General features: G+C 40.2%; 3 protein-coding genes across 4 annotated transcripts in view; 2 read left to right on the top strand and 1 right to left on the bottom strand.

Moving 5' to 3' along the window:
• The window catches only part of LOC137999439 (uncharacterized), a 2824-nt gene extending 100 nt beyond the window's left edge, over positions 1-2724 (top strand). Inside the window, exons 1-2 of the mRNA XM_068845216.1 lie at positions 1-250; positions 1209-2724. The exon at positions 1-250 is cut by the window's left edge and continues 100 nt beyond it. Coding sequence (XP_068701317.1) covers positions 1-250; positions 1209-1713 — 755 coding nt within the window. The 3' untranslated portion in view covers positions 1714-2724. The remainder of the gene's footprint in view (positions 251-1208) is intronic.
• LOC138000896 (ATP-dependent DNA helicase RecQ-like) overlaps positions 1-20000 on the top strand; it is a 53780-nt gene that overhangs the window by 9246 nt on the left and 24534 nt on the right. Inside the window, exon 2 of one of the 2 annotated variants that reach the window (XM_068847567.1) lies at positions 16190-16600. In XM_068847567.1, the coding sequence (XP_068703668.1) occupies positions 16190-16600 (411 nt within the window). Of the gene's footprint in view, positions 1-16189; positions 16601-20000 lie in introns of those variants that run through there. The other variant, XM_068847566.1, reaches the window with a different exon arrangement.
• On the bottom strand, positions 2570-4663 carry LOC137999308 (uncharacterized). The gene has a single exon (XM_068845147.1). The coding sequence runs from the start codon at positions 4625-4627 to the stop codon at positions 3290-3292; it is 1338 nt and encodes a 445-aa protein (XP_068701248.1). The 5' UTR covers positions 4628-4663; the 3' UTR covers positions 2570-3289.

Genomic DNA, 20000 nt, shown 5'->3' with positions numbered 1-20000 from the left:
CTGTTTGTAACCGTTGCTCGGTGTTTAAAGACGGCGAGGGAACCCCTGGCTGGGTAGCCGGAAAGTCCGTGGGATATTGCATCTCTTGTGAGAAGGAAGAAGGAGCCAGTACAAACAACGGACAAGAAGAGAAAGCAAACAGCGAACAAGGAATGAAAACCAAAAGCGGACTAGGAGAGAAAACAAGCAGTGGACGAGGAGAGAAAATGGACAACAATGGAGAAGACAAACGTGAGGAGGCCACGAGTTGGTGAGTAGTGTTTTTGACCGTTTATTGATTTGATTAAATTTTATTGATTTGATTAAATTGATGTTTGTACGATGCAATTTAACTTATTACTTTGAAAAAGTGAAGGGCTAAAATAAAAAGCAAAATGAAGGATGTTCCAAAAGAGGGGAAAGGGGGTTGGGGTGGACTGGTAACGGATATTAACATAGCCCTTACGTTACCCTGTTATTCTGTTTATACAAAACCTGTCATATACCTGGAACTGGGGGATAACTCCCTTATATGGGCTATATAGGCATGTGCGGCCCAAAAGGGTATGGTTTTCAGCAGTTTTGATCATAAATAGGGTATTGATTTTTGAACTGGGTATTTTGTTTTAGAAGAAGCTGCTTTTACATCTCTATCGATAAGACCATTAACAAAAGCCCTTCAACTGTCCCAGTTACAATGGTCATAAATTGGGGATCCAGTTTTTTTTGTCAGATCATAAATAGAGTAGGGAAAATCACAGACTTTTGTCATAAACAGGGTAAGGGTTCTGGGAAGCCTGCTACACACCCCCACCCAATTTTTCTTGGAGTACCCCCCTCACCCTGGGACCTGGCATAACTAATTATTGATCAATGACAAACACTATTTCTTGTTAATAGTGTTGTCTTTGGAGACCTATGTATAAGATTGTCTATCACTGAAATCATGACTAATCATTGTTGATTATGTATTGATTATTGCTGACTGGGTGGTCTTTAGTGATTTCTTGATACCTCTTTGTTTTTATTTTGTTGAAATCTTGCATCTAAATATTGGCACCCACTAAAAAACTGTTTATGGATATGAATATAAGTATAAATTAGAAGAAATGATGTGCCATAGGTTTGTTATATCATTGAGAGAAAGACCTATCTTTTTGATAAGGCCAATAATGACAGTTACTATTGTTAACAGTTTAATGATAATTGTTTGCTTCTTGATCACATAGTGCAGCTCATCAGGAGCCAGAAGACATGTCCTATGAGAGTGATGGCGAAGAAGATGAAAATGAGGATGAGGATGGAGATGGGGAGGACTCTGTTTCTGAGAAAACTGACAAAAAGGCAAAGAAAGCAGGCAGAAAAGCAAAATGGTCTCAGTCCCTGTTAGATGATACTATAGATATCATAATAAGTAGTGATTATTTAAAGAAAAAACTTATATTCACCAATGTTAAAACTCAGAAAAATGGACAGATTTATGCCGAGGTACTTGCTGAACTTAAGAAGAGATGCAAGTCTAGGAATGAAAGTGTTTCCTTTACTGTACCCCAACTTAGATCGAAATTTAAAAAGCTTGTTGCAGAATGTAAGCGTGTAGCTTTGACCACCAAAACTTCCATTGGGGTGAAACGATTCCAAGATGACAAGGGTTACAGTAACTGGTTCAATCAGTTATTTGAAGTTGTCAAAACACGTGACTCTTGCAGACCAGAACTGGCTGTAGAGCCATAAGCATCAAGAGAGGAGTTAACTCAGTCAACAGAGGATGAGGGCAATAGTGAAGCTTCTCAACACTGTGTTGGTAAGCAGTTTGTGCCTGTGAAATCAGCTCCAACCAAGAAACTGAAAAAAGAAGACCCATTGGTTGAAGCTATTCACTTAATGAGGAGTGCAATTGAAAATGACCCCACAAAACAGCTCATCCAATTCTTAAAATCAGATATTGAGAAATCAAGAGAGCATGAGTTCAAACTTTTCCAATTGCTTTTAACACATTCCAAGCCTAACCCACAGACACAGTATGGATTAGCTAGTCATCATCAAGGGGGTTATGGTTCCCCAAGTGGCATTAACCAAGGTCTTTCTATGCCTGCCTCGAATTTTGCTCCTCAGTCTGATTACACCTTGTGGGAGGGAAACTACAGGTCATTTCAACCAATATCAGTACCCCCATGGCACCTTCCCCCTCTTTGTCCACAGATTCAAGTAACCGAAGAGGATCTCCCATAAGTTTGAGAGAAGGGAATGCAAGCCCCTTTTATCATTCTATGTAATATCTCACTCAAGGTGACTGTAGTCTATAACATCAACTTAAGTAAGGCTAAAACTTAGAAACAAAGCTGAATTCTGATGGATCTGCATGGGAAATGTAATCAGGACCTTTAAGAGAAACTAAGAGGATTTCTGAAAGGAATGACAAAAATTATGTTGTACTGAATTCTGACTTCCAGCAGCGGAATTTCTATGCACATAAAGGTTCTTTTGATTCAAACACTTAACCAAAACTTCAAAATGAACCATGTAAATGTTTATTATTGTTAAAATGAAAAGTGACCAAACAAGTTGTGTAGTTGAAATTAGTATTACTAAGAAATAGATGGGCCTTGTAGTCCAAGGGCCAAGAAAGGAAACGTTCTGTCAGTTTTTACAGCTTTACGTTTCCCTGCAGCTGGTATATAATCACTGCAAGTTTGGTAGTATTGTTGTGTTATAACCTTCAGTTGCATAATAAAATTATTTGACTAAGTCTGGTGATTTGTATTACATGTATGGTGATTATTTTTCTCAGATGCAATATCAGGAAAAAATACTCATATTTTTTTATTCATAAAAGAGAGTCTCTTAAACTAACAGGAACCACACAAAACTACAGAAATTTAAACTTCCTTCCGAGGCTAGTGCCTTGGTTCACCGTTTTCTATTCATGGCCCTGATTACAAATTCTCTTTGCCCACTTTTAAAAGTGAGAAGGTAAAAATGAAGGTTGTGATACAGGAGGGGTTGTCAAGAACTATTTCTTACAACCAATTGTTTAGACAGCGAGGAGTGAAATTTGATTGCCACCCAGTTGTTCATCCATACCATTTCACGTGATAACAAGTCTTCCTACCTATCAAAATTAATAGCTTACATGTAATGAAACAAATTTTCTGACAATCCTTGTGCCTCATCTTACATCCTCTGTGATACCTACCGTACATGTCATAACTCAACACACTTCTTTCATGAAGTGTAATCACTGTTTCATCTACTTTGGTAGAAGTACTGTATGATAGATGAATAAACTTAAAACCCAGTTTAGGTCTGTTTACTTGATGATACCAGTTTCTTTCTCCAACCAAAATTTCTCAGCAAGAGCATCTCGAACAAGTAAACCTTGATAGCAAGTGTCTCTGATCTTCTCACATTCCCTCATTTGAAGCAGTTCCCTTACCTTCGCCCTACTGCGTCTCTGATTGGTGACCGGGTCAATTGTCAAGTCCAATTTTCTTGGCAATGTATCTCCAAGATCAATACAAATGTTGTGAAGTACTAAACATGCAAGGGCTGCTATTTTCAGTTCACTTGTGCTACTTTCACATTTCCTCAGCAGTATGCGCCATCTACCTTTGAGTTGCCCAAAGGCCCCTTCAGTGACCATCCTTGCCCGACTCACTCTGTAATTAAAGTTGTACTGTTTTGGTGTTGGGACTGCATTTGTGTATGGCTTCATAAGCCAAGAAGATAAAGGAAAAGCAGAATCTCCAATTACAACTGGAGGTACTTGTACTCCATTCACATCCTTACTTAGCTGAGGAATAAAGGTGCCTTCTTTTATATCAGAGTACAGCTTTGTTGATTGAAATATTACAGCATCATGATAATTGCCTGGAAAACCACAGGTTCCCCAAACAAATCTGTAGTTGGAGTGCACCATTGCCATTAACACTATTGAATAGAAATTTTTGAAGTTGTAGTATTCCTTACAAGAAAAATTCCCAGGCGGGCATTTGATAGGTAAATGGCATCCATCAACTGCAGCCCAACAACAACAAAATTGCCACTGTTCCTCCATATCAACTATCTTCTCCTTAAATTGTTCCTCACTCTTTGGCAGTTGCTGGCCAACACATTCGTCCCACAAGTTGTCCACAATTGCTCGTGTGACTTCATTCCCGAGCGTACACACGGTTGACACTCCCAGTCCTGTCATTTCCGCTATCGTATAATAGTAATCTCCCCTTGATAAACGATACAGAGCAATGGCCAACCTGAATTCTGGGAATATCGGCTCTTCGGTCACAGTATCTCTATCTAGAACATGTCTGATTCGTTGCAGTATAAACTGGAATGTTGCACGTGAGATCCTAAACGTTTTCTTGAATCGTTTATCGGAATACGTGCTCCAAAGTAGGTTAAACCATCCCATATTTCTCGGGAGCCTCCTACACAAACGATTGTAGACTGGTGTTGCACTTTTTCGTGACACACTTAACAGCAGACCGATAACACATGTATTCATCATAAATTGCCGTCTTGTGATGACAGCATGTAACAAACTTCGTAGCATTTTTCTCCGTTTCCTCCCCTCCCGGATGGCACGAAAAATAAAAGCTCTTCTTCGCAAATCACCTCGCAAATCACAACCTTCTGGAACCTCCGCCATGTTTGTTTGGGTATTAAACCGCTGACTTACCGCTGGCTATTGTAGAGCTCGTAAATTAAGTACGACGAATTAAGTTCGACGTCTGAATCAACCGTCGAACCTAATCATTTGGGTCGACCCCAACAGGTATTAAGTTCGGCTCATGAAAAGTTCGACGTTTGAACCGGGCCTTAGGATTTCGAGTTGGATTTCGATTTGGATTTTACAGTTGGATTTTCGAGTTGGATTTTCGAGTTGGATTTTCGAGTTGGATTTTCCAGTTGGATTTTCTAGTTGGGTTTTCGAGTTGGATTTTCGAGTTGGATTCCCAGTAGGATTTTCCAGTTTGGTTTTCCGGCTGGATTTCGAGTTCGATTTTCCAGTTGGTTTTCGACTTGGTCAGTGTAAATTGTAGACTGCAGACCAGGGATAAAATGCAGACTAAGGTTATAATGTCACTGCTAAAAAAGCCCAAACCCTTTAGAAGTGCTAACCTTAGGCCTAATGAGGCATGAAATAATATTTAGGTTTGGGTTAGCCCGGAGGGGAAGGGAGGGGGGACTCCCATATAAAAAGGGACGGAATGCTCGTCGGAAATTTTAAATTAAACCCCTAAAGGGGACCAATCTGGGCCTGGCCCAGGTTTTTTTTAACCCTGAAAGAGACCATATTAAAACACGGATATATAAAAAATACAGTGTCTTTTAATGATGGCAAAGACATTATCATCTAACACTTTCACCTACGTGAAGAAATAGAAAAGTGTAAAGATACACTTTTATATTTCTTCGCGCGCAACCCTAAAGGAAACTTCACGGCCATATATGATTGCGTTTCACCCAGAACACCCTTAGTGATACCAAAATCCGAAATTTATACCCCTAAGCGAGACGACGATCATCCCTCCCCTTTTTATATGGTAGTTCCCCCTCCTCCTCCCCGGTACTGTTAGCACTTCTCAATTAACACACATTATAACTGAGTCTGCATTTTACACTAACCAAGGCGAAAACCAACTCGAAAATCCAACTCGAAAATCCAACTTGAAATCCTAACTCGGTAAATAGGGAATCTTGATCTGATCCTTATTACAATTACTAAAATAAACATCGCTCATCCTCACAGACCTATGGACAGTCAGTCGGGGAGGTGGAAAACAGCGACGAAAGTTTTCAAGATGGGGTGATATAAGAGACAGAAACTCGTTTTCCGGTTACTTATTAAAATGATTTAAAAAATTGTTTTCTTCAATTGTAAGATTTCGTGACATATGAAATGAAAATGACGCCATAAGAAACAAACGATCTTTAATTTATTTAATTGGCTCCATGCCATCATGACCCGACAGGGGAAGAAGGGGGAATAGTGCGTTTTGTTATATGCGCTTTTCTTGAAATGACGCCGCTACAAAACGTAAGAAGAGGATGAGAATTCTTAAGTCGCTGCCCAGGCCAGAGGGTCTCTAGTGAGAGAGGGATGAGGGCAGAAAGAAATACACTACTTGATTTGAAAAAAAACCCAATGATTACTTCCGAATCGTGGCCATCTTTAGGGCATATCGTTTATTTGTGGCCCGAGTAGTATCATTTGCGCCCGAGCGAAGAGAGAGTTCAAATGATGCTACAAGGGACACAAAATAAACTTTAGGTGCATTTACACGACAGAGGAAAAATGGCACGGGTCCATAGGCGGATGTGGTCCCGTAGCGGTGCGGATAAAAGTTCACTGTTTCTTTACAAAAATGACTGGAACCGTTCCACTTTTTATCGGACCCATGCCATTTTTCCTCTGTCGTGTAAACGCGCCTTTTGTTTCAAAATGAGCGCAGTTGGTGTAATTTACATGAATGCAAAAGAATATGAAGGTGGTCGCCATTTATGAAAGCGGTCCATTTAAAGGTGACAAAGACGAAGAGCACATGCTGCGATCGATAGGCTTCTGCCGGTGAGAACTTCTAAATGCCAAGAGAAGAGAAAAAAATAGGCAAGCATTGTGTACGTGTGGTAGTGCAGTAACACAGCGCTTTATTCCATATTGTCAACTGAGCTACGTTTTGTCTTCCAGGAGATTCAAGTTGTCTTTGCGTAATATGTAGCTCTAATAGTGCACGATATTGTTTTGGTACCGTATATCATTGTAGTGCCATGGTAGAAGTCTTAGGTAAATAGCCCCCAGAGAGGACATGTGGTTACTAGCAAAATACTACACGCAGAAAGATTGAAGAAAATGCAAGGGAATCGAGAAACATTGGCTTCGAGGCTGAGATGCTGATCATTTTCAAGTTCCCTCACAACTTCTTTTTCATCACAAGTTTAAGCGTGCACTCTGAGCGTTTGACAGCTATGTAATACAAGTGTTAACCCCTGTATGGCGGGGTTAGTGTCAAGATGGGTGACCTCAAAAATAAAATATTTTGCAATCAGCAGCAAAATTTACGACATGAAAACAACATAAATTTTGAACTGCGAATATAAAAAGAAACCATCAGTGAAAAACAGTTGGGAGATTTTTGCCACGTTCCACCACGCATTCTTGGTTTGCACGCTCGTGATTAGACGGCCATGTCGGTGTACAAAACAAAAGCAATATGTCGCTCGCGTTTTGCAAAATAATAGAGCCAAATTCCCAAAAGACTTTTTCGTTATTGTTCAGTACATCAACATAGCCGCCAATGATGTCAGGTCGAAGCCAAGGATCGGCCCTGGAAACGAAAATACTTGGAATTTTCATCGATTTGAGGACCTAATCTATTTTCAATGCGCCGATATAGTTTTTGCAAGCGAAACATGGCTAACGGCCAATATATTGGACTCCGAACTGCTGGGTCTAGACTACACAATCATGCGTAAAAATCGCATCGCTAGGCGCGTTGGTGGGGGGTTTATCGCTGTCAAGTCAAGTTTATTTAGATATGTGAAAGAGTTCTCGACAACAGCATCGACAGATCTGGAATTGATCTCTGTCGAAGTAGGATCCACTTTCGGTCAGAAACTCCTCCTCTGGTCATGCTATCGAATGAAGGAAGCTGATGAGAACTCATGGACTCATTTAACAACTTAATTTCTGAATGCTTCTTGCAGTAAATTCGACACTATGCTAATTTGTGTGAACCTAAATTTACCAAAGATCTCGTGGGATTCCTCCCAACACCTGTTAGGTGCTAAGGATCAAACGTTTGTTAACATTCTAAACGATCACTTTTTAACGCAACTGAACACCATACCAACACGCGGGAACAATGTCTTGGACTTAATGATCACAAGCATTCCGGATCAACTCAGTGAGACGGAAGTTGTTAAGGTAGTTGACGGTGACACGGCCACGGACCATTGCATTGTCTCCTTCAAATTCCAAATAGTTCTAAAAGCCCCGCCAAAGATGAATCGCGTTGTTTACGATTACAATAAAGGCAATTTCAAAGGACTTCTCTCTCTTCAACGGGCAGCAAACCTATCGAATTTAATCTCGCCTGATGCGGCCGACATCAACAAAGACTGGTGTTTTTGGAAAGATTCAGTTTTTGCTGCCGTGGCCGACTTTTTTTTTTTAATAAATTAACATTTTTACAGACATCAACAGTATTTACATAGTTTACGATACTTACGATACTTACAGCAGATATCTAAACAACTAGACGCACCATGAGTGTACACTGGGTTACCTGGGGTACGTGTCATTCAAAAACAGAAGGCACTGAGTTGGGTGGTATTGAACTGCAGTATTCCAGGCAATTTTTTCAAGTCAAGGGTCATTAAGACCATTTAAGGGGTCACCCAGAAGTCGTGCCAGCAGAGCCCCTTCGTCTTACACGTTCACACGACGAAACAGATCTTTTTCTGAGATTAAAACCCTGGCTACCAGGTTTTCAGAAAGAAAAAATTCCTGTCATCTTAAGAAAAAAATTTCACGCATAGCGTACATGTGGTAGTGCATTAACATAGCCCCCTGAGGGGACATGTGGTTACTAGCAAAATACTACACCCAGAAAGACTGAAGAAAATAAAAGGGAATCGAGAAACATTGGCTTCTAGGCTGACATGCTGATCATTTTCAAGTTCCCTCACAACTTCTTTTCACCACAAGTTTAAGCGTGCACTCTGAGCACCTGACAGCTTTGTAATGCTAAAGTTGATTGGAGTTAAGCGTTGTTTGGCGGGGTAAGTATCTGGATGGGTGACCACTTTGTAACAGAAGCTTAGGACCGAAAATTCCATTTTAACGCTCAAAAATGCGAACTAAGACTTTGTTAGCTTGCTTTATGCAAAACAACTATTAATGCAAAAGGATATGAATATTGATACACAGTTTTTAGGAAGAGCAGAAGGAAGTTTTCAGGACAGTCGATCGAGAATAAAATATTTTGCCATCAGCAACAAAATTTACGAAATGAAAACAACATTAATTTTGAACCGCGATTATAAAAAGTTACCATCAGCAAAAAACATTTTGGGAGATTTTTGCTACGTTCAATTTTGTTATTGTACTTTTGGTGCACAAGTACATCGCAAAATCGAAAGTGACATCGAATTCAGCGGGCGCCGTGATCAAGTTACCGCGGCGTGTTTACTCACGAAACAGCGAAGCATCTTTCTCAAATGATGGCAAGATATCCGGGTTTTTTTTTTTGTTAACTGAGCAGAATGTAATGTGAAGTGCTATATTTCTATCCCATATGAACCATGTGAGCGTTAGCCCTACTGATGGAAATGGGCCCACACAAGGACAGAGAAAAACTCTGACCAGGGTGGGAATTGAACCCACGACCTTCGGGTTAGATCTCCGCCGCTCTACCGACTGAGCTACAAGGCCAGACGAGAGCAGGCCGTGGGAACTGAGGATGTTAAAGTAACGGCAATGAACATGTACAAGTACAAGGAAAGGTTACGTTTTATACAAACGTTGGCCGTGTAGCACTTATATTTTAAACAGAGTTTACTGAACAGAATGTAATGTGAAGTGCTATATTTCTATCCCATATGAACCATGTGAGCGTTAGCCCTACTGATGGAAATGGGCCCACACAGTTCCCACGGCGTGCTCTCGTCTGGCCTTGTAGCTCAGTCGGTAGAGCGGCGGAGATCTAACCCGAAGGTCGTGGGTTCAATTTCCACCCTGGTCAGAGTTTTTCTCTGTCCTTGTGTGGGCCCATTTCCATCAGTAGGGCTAACGCTCACATGGTTCATATGGGATAGAAATATAGCACTTCACATTACATTCTGTTCAGTTAACACTGTTTAAAATATAAGTGCTACACGGCCAACGTTTGTATAAAACGTAACCTTTCCTTGTTGTTTTTTTTTTTTGTTAGTTTTCTTTTTCTTTTTTGAAAGAAATGTGTTTCTTTAAAAGAAATGTGCAAATTCAACACAAAGATCACAATCGCCCAACTCTTGATGTTGACCATTGTTTCTGCAAAGTTAAAAATTTACTCTTCAAGGCGAGGTTATTTATCACCAGGTAATTCCATAGTTTCGGAAATAGCAGCTACCTTATTATTCATCAGCGTCACAATTTTTTGCTGATTTTGGGGCTTATTTTGTTAAAACGCAAGTAAGCTTCCAACAGGCCTGTCTATTTTCGTGACTTATGCACTGCTGCTTACAGTGCACTACCACAAAAATCCTCCCGTATTACATTTTCAACCCACGTATCCAAATTTGTTAAGCTCGAAAATTACAGAACGTGATATTAAAATTCACAAAGGCTGGAAATCTCACAAAAAGCCTTTTTCAGCCAAAGAAACAAACAACATATTTGCTATTAGAAGCAAAAGACCCTTCCTATTTCAATTGCGTGCGTGCAAACAAGACACCCAATCCGTGTCACAAATCATATGCAATTAAATAAACTTCTAACAGTTCACATCAAACCCTTTTCGAAAGAACCTTGACTGTAACGAATGAAGCTCAAAAGAGACAACAAGCTTTCATTCAAATAACTCTTCAATGTCACATTTCCATTTTTTTTTTACCTTTGCAGAGTTGAGTACACAATAAATGTAATTTACCAGACAACTTAGATGCGACTGAGGTAAACACTGTGATGCATTCAAGGCGTTCGATTCCTTCAATGTTTGTTAAATCCATAAAAAATTGCCATTTGATTTCAGTGTTGTATATAATACCAAGTTAGTAAAATATTGGAAGCAAAGCTCACTTGATATTCAACGGCGAAAAATGAAATTGTTGTCGAAGACCATTACTCATCGCTTTAAAGATTCCAGATATTTATTTTTCACCGCCTGTGTTGTTCATCCAATTGCATTCCATTCTTGACCTCCATGAGGGTATATTTGTTTAAAGATCCACTAAAACGTCATTCGCGTTACAATGACTTTCGACGCCATTGAGGGTTAACAAGAATTAGTGAAATTTCCAATTGTTATTGCAAGACTGTGCAGAGTTGAGTACAAATGAATAAAAATAGCCAGACAACAGAGATCACAGATCCACTTAAGGTGTTCGATTCCTTCTCTGTCTTTGTTGAACTCATAAATTACCAGAGAATTTGCCATTTGGTTTCAGTGTTGTACATAACTTCACACTTGGCAACATATTAGAGATACAGCTCACTTTGATTTCGGCTCGACAGGCGAAAGATTGTTGTCGAAGTCCATTACTCGTCGCTTTTAAGATTCCAGATATTTTTCATCGCCTGTCTTGTTTATTCAATTGATGTTCCATTCTTGAGCTCCATAAGGGTATATTTTGTTTAAAGATCCACTAAAACGCCATTCGCATTACAATGGCTTTCGACGCCATTGCAGGTTAATTAAAGGTTCCCCTGTGTGCACCAGAGAAATCTACGCATTACCCCACACCCCTCAAACCTAACAAAATACGCACAGAAGACTCTATGCACAAAGACACCACTTAGCAGAGGAGTGGCAGCCAAGACTTTTAGCGACACATACAAAAATTAGAAAACCACGAAATCTTACCCATTTTCCGACTGGGATTGCCATACTGGCAACCCAGTAACAACAAGAAAACTATCTTGCTTACAGTACTTTCCTTACTTTAATATACTAACATAAGCACTACAGAACGGGAGAGGGTTTTACATTTATATAACTAATTAGGTCTTAACAAAAACCCATAATGGTTGAAACGTGTAACGCGTGTTCACAGCTTCCGAATATTCAGTGCGAACTGATTGGTTGAATGTTTCAGGGCTAAGTACCATATTTGGAAACCCCTCGCTCTTGTTGTTCCAAATATGGTACTTAGCAAATTGAATATTCAGAAGCTTGTTTCCCAGCGCACAAGGGGCCGTTACATGTTTCAACCCTTATGGGTTTCTGGTCTTAATAAGTGAAAGAAACTTAGAAGTAATATCGAATCTTACACTGATAAGGAAGGGGGGGGGGGGGGTAACTTGTCAGGAGGGAAAATAACAGTGGCGAACGATATAGATGTTAGTGATCTTTTCTGACAGACAGAGGGTCAGCCACCCTTTTATAATGTTCTAGAAAGAATGAAAAGCTTGTGATAGTTGTAATAGTTTGAATGAAGGGGTAGTTTCTAAAGAAACTGTGGTGCTGCGTCGGTGGGGAAGTAGTATACAAAAATTTGGTTTTATCAACGGAGTTGATAATGTAAATTGGCCACCGTACAGAGATTCTAAAAGCTGACGTTTCGAGCGTTAGCCCTTCGTCAGAGCGAATCGAGGGATTATGGGTTACGTGTAGCTTTTATAGTAGAGTAGGAGCTACGCTATTGGTGGTAACATGGCAACGTGAAAAATAGGAATATATTAGTTAAATGAAAAGCGTTCGTTAATACCGTGAGGATTAAGGGTGCCGATTTGAAAGATAAATTTTTGTTCCAGATTCTTGCGGCTTTCCGTCGTACCTAGATGTAGGGAAAGGCCGCAGATAGCCATTTTTTTTTTGGAGTGGTTAGGCAGATTAAAATGGCGAGTGACTGGCTTAGATGCATCCTTGTCATTCTTCTCAACATCGTGAAGGTGTTCGTGGAATCGGTCACCTAGTCGTCTACCTGTCTCACCAATGTATAATTTATTGCATAACGTACAGGTTATGCAATAAATGACATTTGCAGAGGTACATGTGAAACGATCGGTGATCTTAACAGATCGCTTAGGTCCCGATATCTTGCTAGTGTTAACAGTGAAAAGACAAGTTTTGCATCGTGAGCGCGCGCATTTGAAGTGCCGGGTTGCTCGTTAGTTTTGAGCGCGCTTTTAACTAAAAAGTTGCCTACGTTTTTGTCGCGTTTGAATGAAATAAGTGGAGGTTGCGAAAAGATTCTATTGTGGGCAAAGCCACATTGTTGACGAGATAGAAACTACTTCCTGTTCAATCAGAGCTGTCAAAGCTATGAAAAAAGTAACACAACGAAATTTTCGTGTTCTTGTAAGTTCCCAGCGCCGATAAATTTGCAAATGATGAAATTTTTCATTAAGACGTTTCTTTCTTTCTTCTTTTCTTCCTTCCTTCCTTCCTTCCTTCCTTCCTTCCTTCCTTCCTTCTTTCAGTTTCAGTAAAGGTATCCATACTGAAAACACGCCGAAAGCGAAAAACGACAAATGCCGGTACAACCAACTTGAAGGATTCATTCGGTTAAGCGCGCTATATTTGTAAATTGAGACCGTTTTTAAAGTTTTCATACTTCGCACTGCATTTTTCACTTAAAAAGAAGAAAAATTGAAGAAGAAAAAGTTATTTATCCTTGGTTGCCTATGCTTGTTAATAAAACTTCATTTTTATTTCTTTATCTCTTAAAATTACCATTGTAATCAAGTTAAGTTGATTTTTGTTTTTCAAGGAAGCTTGAAAAAATCTCGCGAGTGCAGTGCAATAGCAAGGTCATCGGTTCCAATCGCGATCTTTGAAACGTTCATTTCATGTCCATTACACCGTTCAAATATAAGAAATTTCATTTATTCTAACAGTCCTTACTATGGTGCTCCGCTGATGCGCTTGAGCTCCGCTGGCAATTTTCCTTGGCGGAAAATAATAATAAATAATAATAATAATAATAATCTTTATTGTCTTGTGATAAAAGAACATATCTCGAGTTACAAATATATCAAATTTAAGAAATTACAGCTATAGCTATATTAATAAAAATAACATCAATAATCTAGCAACCTAAATACTATATTTAAAAATTAGTCTATTTACATACGAGTTCTTCAACCTTTCAGTATTAACTGCTGGGCGCTTTACAGATGTTTTCCTCAAGTTATAATTTGTTTCCTTTTCTTTTGGTAATATGCAGAAAATAGGACAAGAACTAATAGAGCGTGACGTATATAAATTCAAGTCCGATTCTAGTAAAATGCTCCGAATGTCAATTTTAACCGATATATATTTTCTTTTAAAACTTCTGTCTAAAAATGATTGTATAACAGTGAGATCAGAGTCAGGCGCCCCATATACAGACAGGCCATACGTGAAATTCGGTAAAACTACTGTGTTAAAAAACCGGTCCACCCCTTCCTGACACATCCCTTCTTTTCTTAGCGATCTTAAAATAAAAAGGCACTTATTGGCCTTCAATAGTTTCGATTTAACGTGAAGGTTGTATTTACATTTACTTTGAAAAGTAACGCCCAAGAGTAGTAGTAATTCATTACATTGTTGAATGTTGTGAATTTGATCACCGGTGTTACGCTAATTCCTCTGTATTCACTTTTATCCTTGGAGACATCTACTTTAGGGAGTGGGGTCACGTGAGCTCTCTTCCACAGTGAAGGCCAGGTACTAGACTTCAAGGACAGGCTCCAAATTTTATATATTATACGGGCGAAAATTTCTGCATGATTTTTCCAAATCCAATATGGTATCATATCTGGTCCTGTCGCCGTTTTCTTTAAATACGGTAGGCACATCCATACATGTCTTTCTGATATCTCCGGTGCCTGGATTTCTTCACAAACCTCCGCCGGCGTAGGCTCTTTGTAATCTGGGTCCCAGCAGAGATCAGCAAAATAATCATTGAGTTCTTGTAGAGATTGTGTATCTAAATAAACCTTTGCAGAAGAATGACGACGCTGTGATAGATTATGCACTTGCCTCCACCATTCCGTGGATCCGACCGGCGCGTTGAGTATATTCCGTCTGTTCTTACAAATTAAGCAATTGATCTTTCAGTTAATTTCCTGCAAGCGACCCATCTGAGTTGAGCCGATTTTTGTTTTCCTCCTGATCAAAGATTTCACCAACGGTGTCATCCAAGATGGATCACGTGACGATACGAGTGGCAGCATTGCATTTGGCAAACCGGAGTTTTACTGGCGTGAACTCATATTAGTGACGAGCAACGGGATAAAGAGCAGGAAAGAGCACGAGAGAAGAGGCGACGAAATTTGAGATATTTAAGGGAAGAAAGCCTCGAGAGAAGCCCACAGACGGATTTTTCGCACGTTGCTAAGGAAGTGAAATGTTACTTCCGGTGACTGACGTCATCATATCATGAGCTGGCCAGAAAACCCACTCACAAGCACAAATAACCGCACAGACTATTGTTTGCATTGAAGGGTTTTCCTCGCCCTTCCTCGCGCTCGTTTTCAGATCAATTGCGCATGCGTAAACGAACTGACTTTCGGTTTGAGAAAAAAGCTAAATTTCCGGCGGTCTTTGAATTCGAAGTAATAAGTTCTTACTAAAACATTTAGTTATCAAAACGAGCGATAAAAAATAAGAACGACGTTTCGACCGCTCCACGGTCTTGAAAATGACCGTGGAGCGGTCGAAACGTCATTCTTATTTTTTATCGCTCGTTTTTATAACTAAAGGTCTTTGAATTGAATTAATTTTTTTTATGTGGCACGTTTCACCCCCAAACACAGAATATAGCTAAGCATTGATTTTTTTTGTCAAATCATCTTTTTTTGAAAATATTATAGGTATTTCAGTATCGTTTATCGCTTTAAAAAGAACATTTTTCAAAATAAAAAGAAATCTATGCTTGGCTGGATGCAAAAGCGAATACCAGATAAGACTTAGAAAAGCGGTTTGATAGGCTTGAACCTGCAATTTTTGGCAAAATCTCCAACCCCGATTGAGTTATAACAATCGTTTGTCTTATTTGTCACGCGGTTTTGTGGCCGGCTACGGTTGCTTATTTTGGAACTGAATTCATTATTACTGTGTCGACTGTCCACACTTAATTAATACCTTTCGATTTATAGACTTTTTGTGTGAAATGGATGTCCAGTCGTGAGCTGCTTTGTTTGACTATGAAATTACAGTCGAGTAAGCGAATTACTACGCTTCAGCTTGACTTTTTAGTTATTAATTTCTGCTGTTGTTTTAAACTGAAGAGGGAGGGTGTAAAGATTATCAGTCAAACGGAAAATGTTGTGAAAGAGGTTACTGCGCATATAATTTCGGTTTTACTTGTTCATGAAAGTCGTCAGTTATTGTTTGCCGAAGGCTCTTTCGTTTACTGCTGTCAGCTCAGAGGTCTTTGATCACTGTATTGTACGTAAACTATATACACTAATGATTATTAATTTTGTGCTTTATGCAGAAGCATAAGTATTTCCATAGATATTTATTGCTTTCTGGGGTTAAAAACGGGAGCTCCGCTAACCTATATATTATTACTATAGGTACAACGTTTGCTTACAACTGTCACGAGTACACTGTTTATAAATTACTACCGGCAGAACGCCCTAAATGGAATGAAAGCAGAAATTTATGTTCGGAAAGTGGGAGCCATCTGGTATGTATTGAGGATCAAGAGGAAATCGGTTTCCTGGCGCAGAAACTTATAGAGCTGAAGTTGGAATCCGAATATTTTATTGGCTTGGAAAAACAGAATGAAAAGTGGACTTGGATATGCAACAGGAGTACTGTGGTTACTCCAAAGAAAAGGCCCTGGGCAATACATCAACCAAGCGGCAGTGGTCCATGTGCTAAAATGTACTTTGGTAGGAAATATCTAGTATTTGAGGACATACCCTGTGATGTCAGAAAGGATTATATTAGCGAAAGGCGCAATAGCAGTTGCCACAAAAAAGGTTAGTTCAAAAGAAAATGCCCTCTTTGACAGGCGCCAATCACTATCACTATTATAATAATAGTAATTATTATCAATACGCGCGGCCAAATGACAAACTGCCCTCTGTAAAATGCACATTTTTGCGTGCCAAACGGGAGATGCCCGGGCTAAAAATGCATTTTTCGCCCTGGTTCTGACTGGATGCAGAGATGTCAAACAACTTTGCCCGGCCAATGAGATCATGAGAATACCATTTCAATGCCGTAGTTGGCGTGAATTTTTGTGGATGAGTTTTTTACTCCTTTTTTCTCAATTTTTGCTCTTGTTTAACTGATCGTATTGTAGCAACAACTTTCCATACCATAGTTTCATGCCATATCTCTGTTAAACATCTTTTTTCTTATTATATGAATTTGTAAGATTTGGCCTTGTGTTTTGATAATGATGATAACCACATCACTTTTGTGGGGCATAAAGTTCATTTTGCATCCTTTGCACCCTCTCTTCGCTCGGGCGCAAATGATGCTACTTGGGCCACAAATAAACTATATGCCCTCCAAAAGTCATGTGTTTGTCCATTTATCATCATCATTATCATTATCATTATATTCTCTCTAGGAATAGTTAATCACACCTCATGGAATGCCCAATTCCCCTTTCCGAGACGAGGCGGAGACAGAGAATTCACTTATTTGTAGGAGGGGCGTTGTTTTTAGGCAAAATCCTCCTCCTCCTCCTCCTCGGCTGTTCTCTTTAGCGGTCGCCACAGCGAATCATTTGCCTCCATCTAACCCTATCCTCTGCATCCTCCTCCTCTCTCACATCAACTAAATTCATGTCCTCTTTCACTACATAAATCTCCTCTTTAGTCTTCCTCTAAGTCTCCTGCCTGGCAGTTTAACCACTATCAGCATTCTTCTACCGATATATTCCTATCCCTCCAATATCAGTCTGGCCTCTCTGACTTTATCTTCAAAACATCTAGCATGTGCTGACCATCTGATGCACTCATTTCTAATGCCGGCCATCCATCCTCGTTACTCCCAAAGAGAACCTCAACATCTTCTGCTATGTCCAGCTCTGCCACCTGTCTTTTACTCAGTGCCACTGTCTCTAAGCCATACAACATCGCTGGTCTCACCACCGTATGGTAAACTTTTCCTTTCATTCTTCCTGTAACCTCACCGTTCTAATTCGCACACATGTATTCTGTCTTGGTACGGCACACCTTCATTCCTCTCCTTTCCTTTGTTTTACCAAACAATCCGCACTTAACGTTCAAAGTAAGGCATTTTCACGTGTGGGTTTGAAAATCTGAAATGGGATACGAACTAGTCTCAAGAACGTATCCAGGAATTATTTTAAGAAGATGATTAGAACAAAACTAATTGAAAGTCTAGAAACTGAAAACTCTTATGCCGATAGTATACCATTTTCACTGTCAATACAACCACTGACTGCCTTCGCGATACTAAGTTATGGGAAGGGAGATTTTGTCACCGCCTTCCGCTCTAAAGCAATCGAAACGGAAAACAAAGCCGCAACAAGGATTTTAATAATACTCTCCCCAAAACTCAGAAAATAAATAACTCCCCTTCCAAGACAAGATCATATAAACTTGTAAGGAAAGGCGAGAGAAAAACCGTGCAATTCGGTTGTGACGCGAAACAGATTTGTTACTGAAATTGCCGCAGAAGGATCCCCTGCAACCGTTGAAGCGCTGTCAACCAAGGCCGAATTAGCGTGGGACTACATTTTCTGGGGAAACACCTATGAGAGACATAGTTATCGAACACCCGCTACGGAAGCGGTGCATAGTTTCGCCATTATGTATTCTGAGTGTAGCCAAGTGGAGGGATAGACGATTAGCAATCACAGAACCGATGAATGGTTTGTTCGATACGGCGCCTTTCTAGGAACGGAAGAGATAGCAGTCTCTAAGGAAGAGGTCCGGCCCATCTGGTGGGATGACGACCCTGGCAATCGCAGCAGTAGTTTGTCCGCAAAGGAATAGAGAGGCTTGATCTAGGATAAAAAGGATGGGAAAAAAAAAAGGGAACGACGATCTATGCGAAGGTAGACCCCAAACAAAAAGAACATAGAAAAAGAAAAGGGAGGGCAACTCCCGCCTGCCTGGCCGGACCAGGAACCCGTCCTGAGACAGGTTATAGGGTGTGGTTTAGAATTCCCTTCTGGTACGGCAAGGAGCGGGAGGGGAAAGAAGTAAGTCCGACTACGAATAAAAAACAACAATAATAATAATAATAATAATAATAATAATAATAATAATAATAATAATAATAATAATAATAAAGAAAAATAAAAAGAAACTAACAAAAAACGAGACGATATGAGTTGCATGAAACACATTTAAATAACGCCACATATTAACTAAATCTGGGTGTAACACTTCTAATTTTGTTTACGGTGGCCGGAACTGCCCCTAGATCGAGAGTTAATTACAAGACCTTGCAAAGTGGCCTCGCTTGCCACAAGACATGCACACAGGGGGCTGGCGACGTGGATACGGATAAAATCGTGGCCTTTCACCTCTAGGCAGTTACTGGGGCAGCGGTCGCTTGAGACCAAACTCTTCCTCAGGTCGAACACACGACCAAACTCTTTCTCAGGTCGAAAACACGACCAAACTCTTTCTCAGGTCGAACACACGACAAAACTCTTTCTCAGGTCGAACACACGACAAAACTCTTTCTCAGGTCCAACACACGACCAAACTCTTTCTCAGGTCGAACACACGACAAAACTCTTTCTCAGGTCGAAACACAACCAAACTCTTTCTCAGGTCGAACACACGACCAAACTCTTTCTCAGGTCGAACACACGACCAAACTCTTTCTCAGGTCGAACACACGACCAAACTCTTTCTCAGGTCGAACACACGACCAAATTCTTTCTCAGGCCGAAACACGACCAAACTCTTTCTCAGGTCGAACACACGACCAAATTCTTTCTCAGGCCGAAACAAGACCAAACTCTTTCTCAGGTCGAACACACGACCAAACTCTGTCTCAGGTCGAACACACGACCAAACTCTTTCTCAGGTTGAACACACGACCAAACTCTTTCTCAGCTCGAACACACGACTAAACTCTTTCTCAGGTCGAACACACGACCAAACTCTTTCTCAGGTCGAACACACGACCAAACATAAGAAAAACCTTGCCAACCTGAACTTGGGCAGCCGCGGCGCCCGGTGGCGCTTGAGGTTGTTGTGCTTCGGCTTGAAGTTGTTGTTCTTGAGCTTGAACCTATTGGTCCTGTACTAGCAGCTGTCCTTGTCCTGGGCCCTGAACTTGTATATGGTTAGCCAAAGCTTCCGCTGGAACGGCCATAATGAATTGCTGCGGCTTCGGCGACGCGAGACTCAAAGTTCAAAGCAAAAAATTTCACAGTGGACC

The sequence above is a fragment of the Montipora foliosa genome, chromosome 4, assembly GCF_036669935.1.
Source record: "Montipora foliosa isolate CH-2021 chromosome 4, ASM3666993v2, whole genome shotgun sequence".
Classification (NCBI taxonomy): Eukaryota; Metazoa; Cnidaria; class Anthozoa; order Scleractinia; family Acroporidae; genus Montipora; species Montipora foliosa.
Note: the sequence above shows the minus strand (reverse complement) of the source record. Positions and strands in the feature narration are given on the sequence as shown.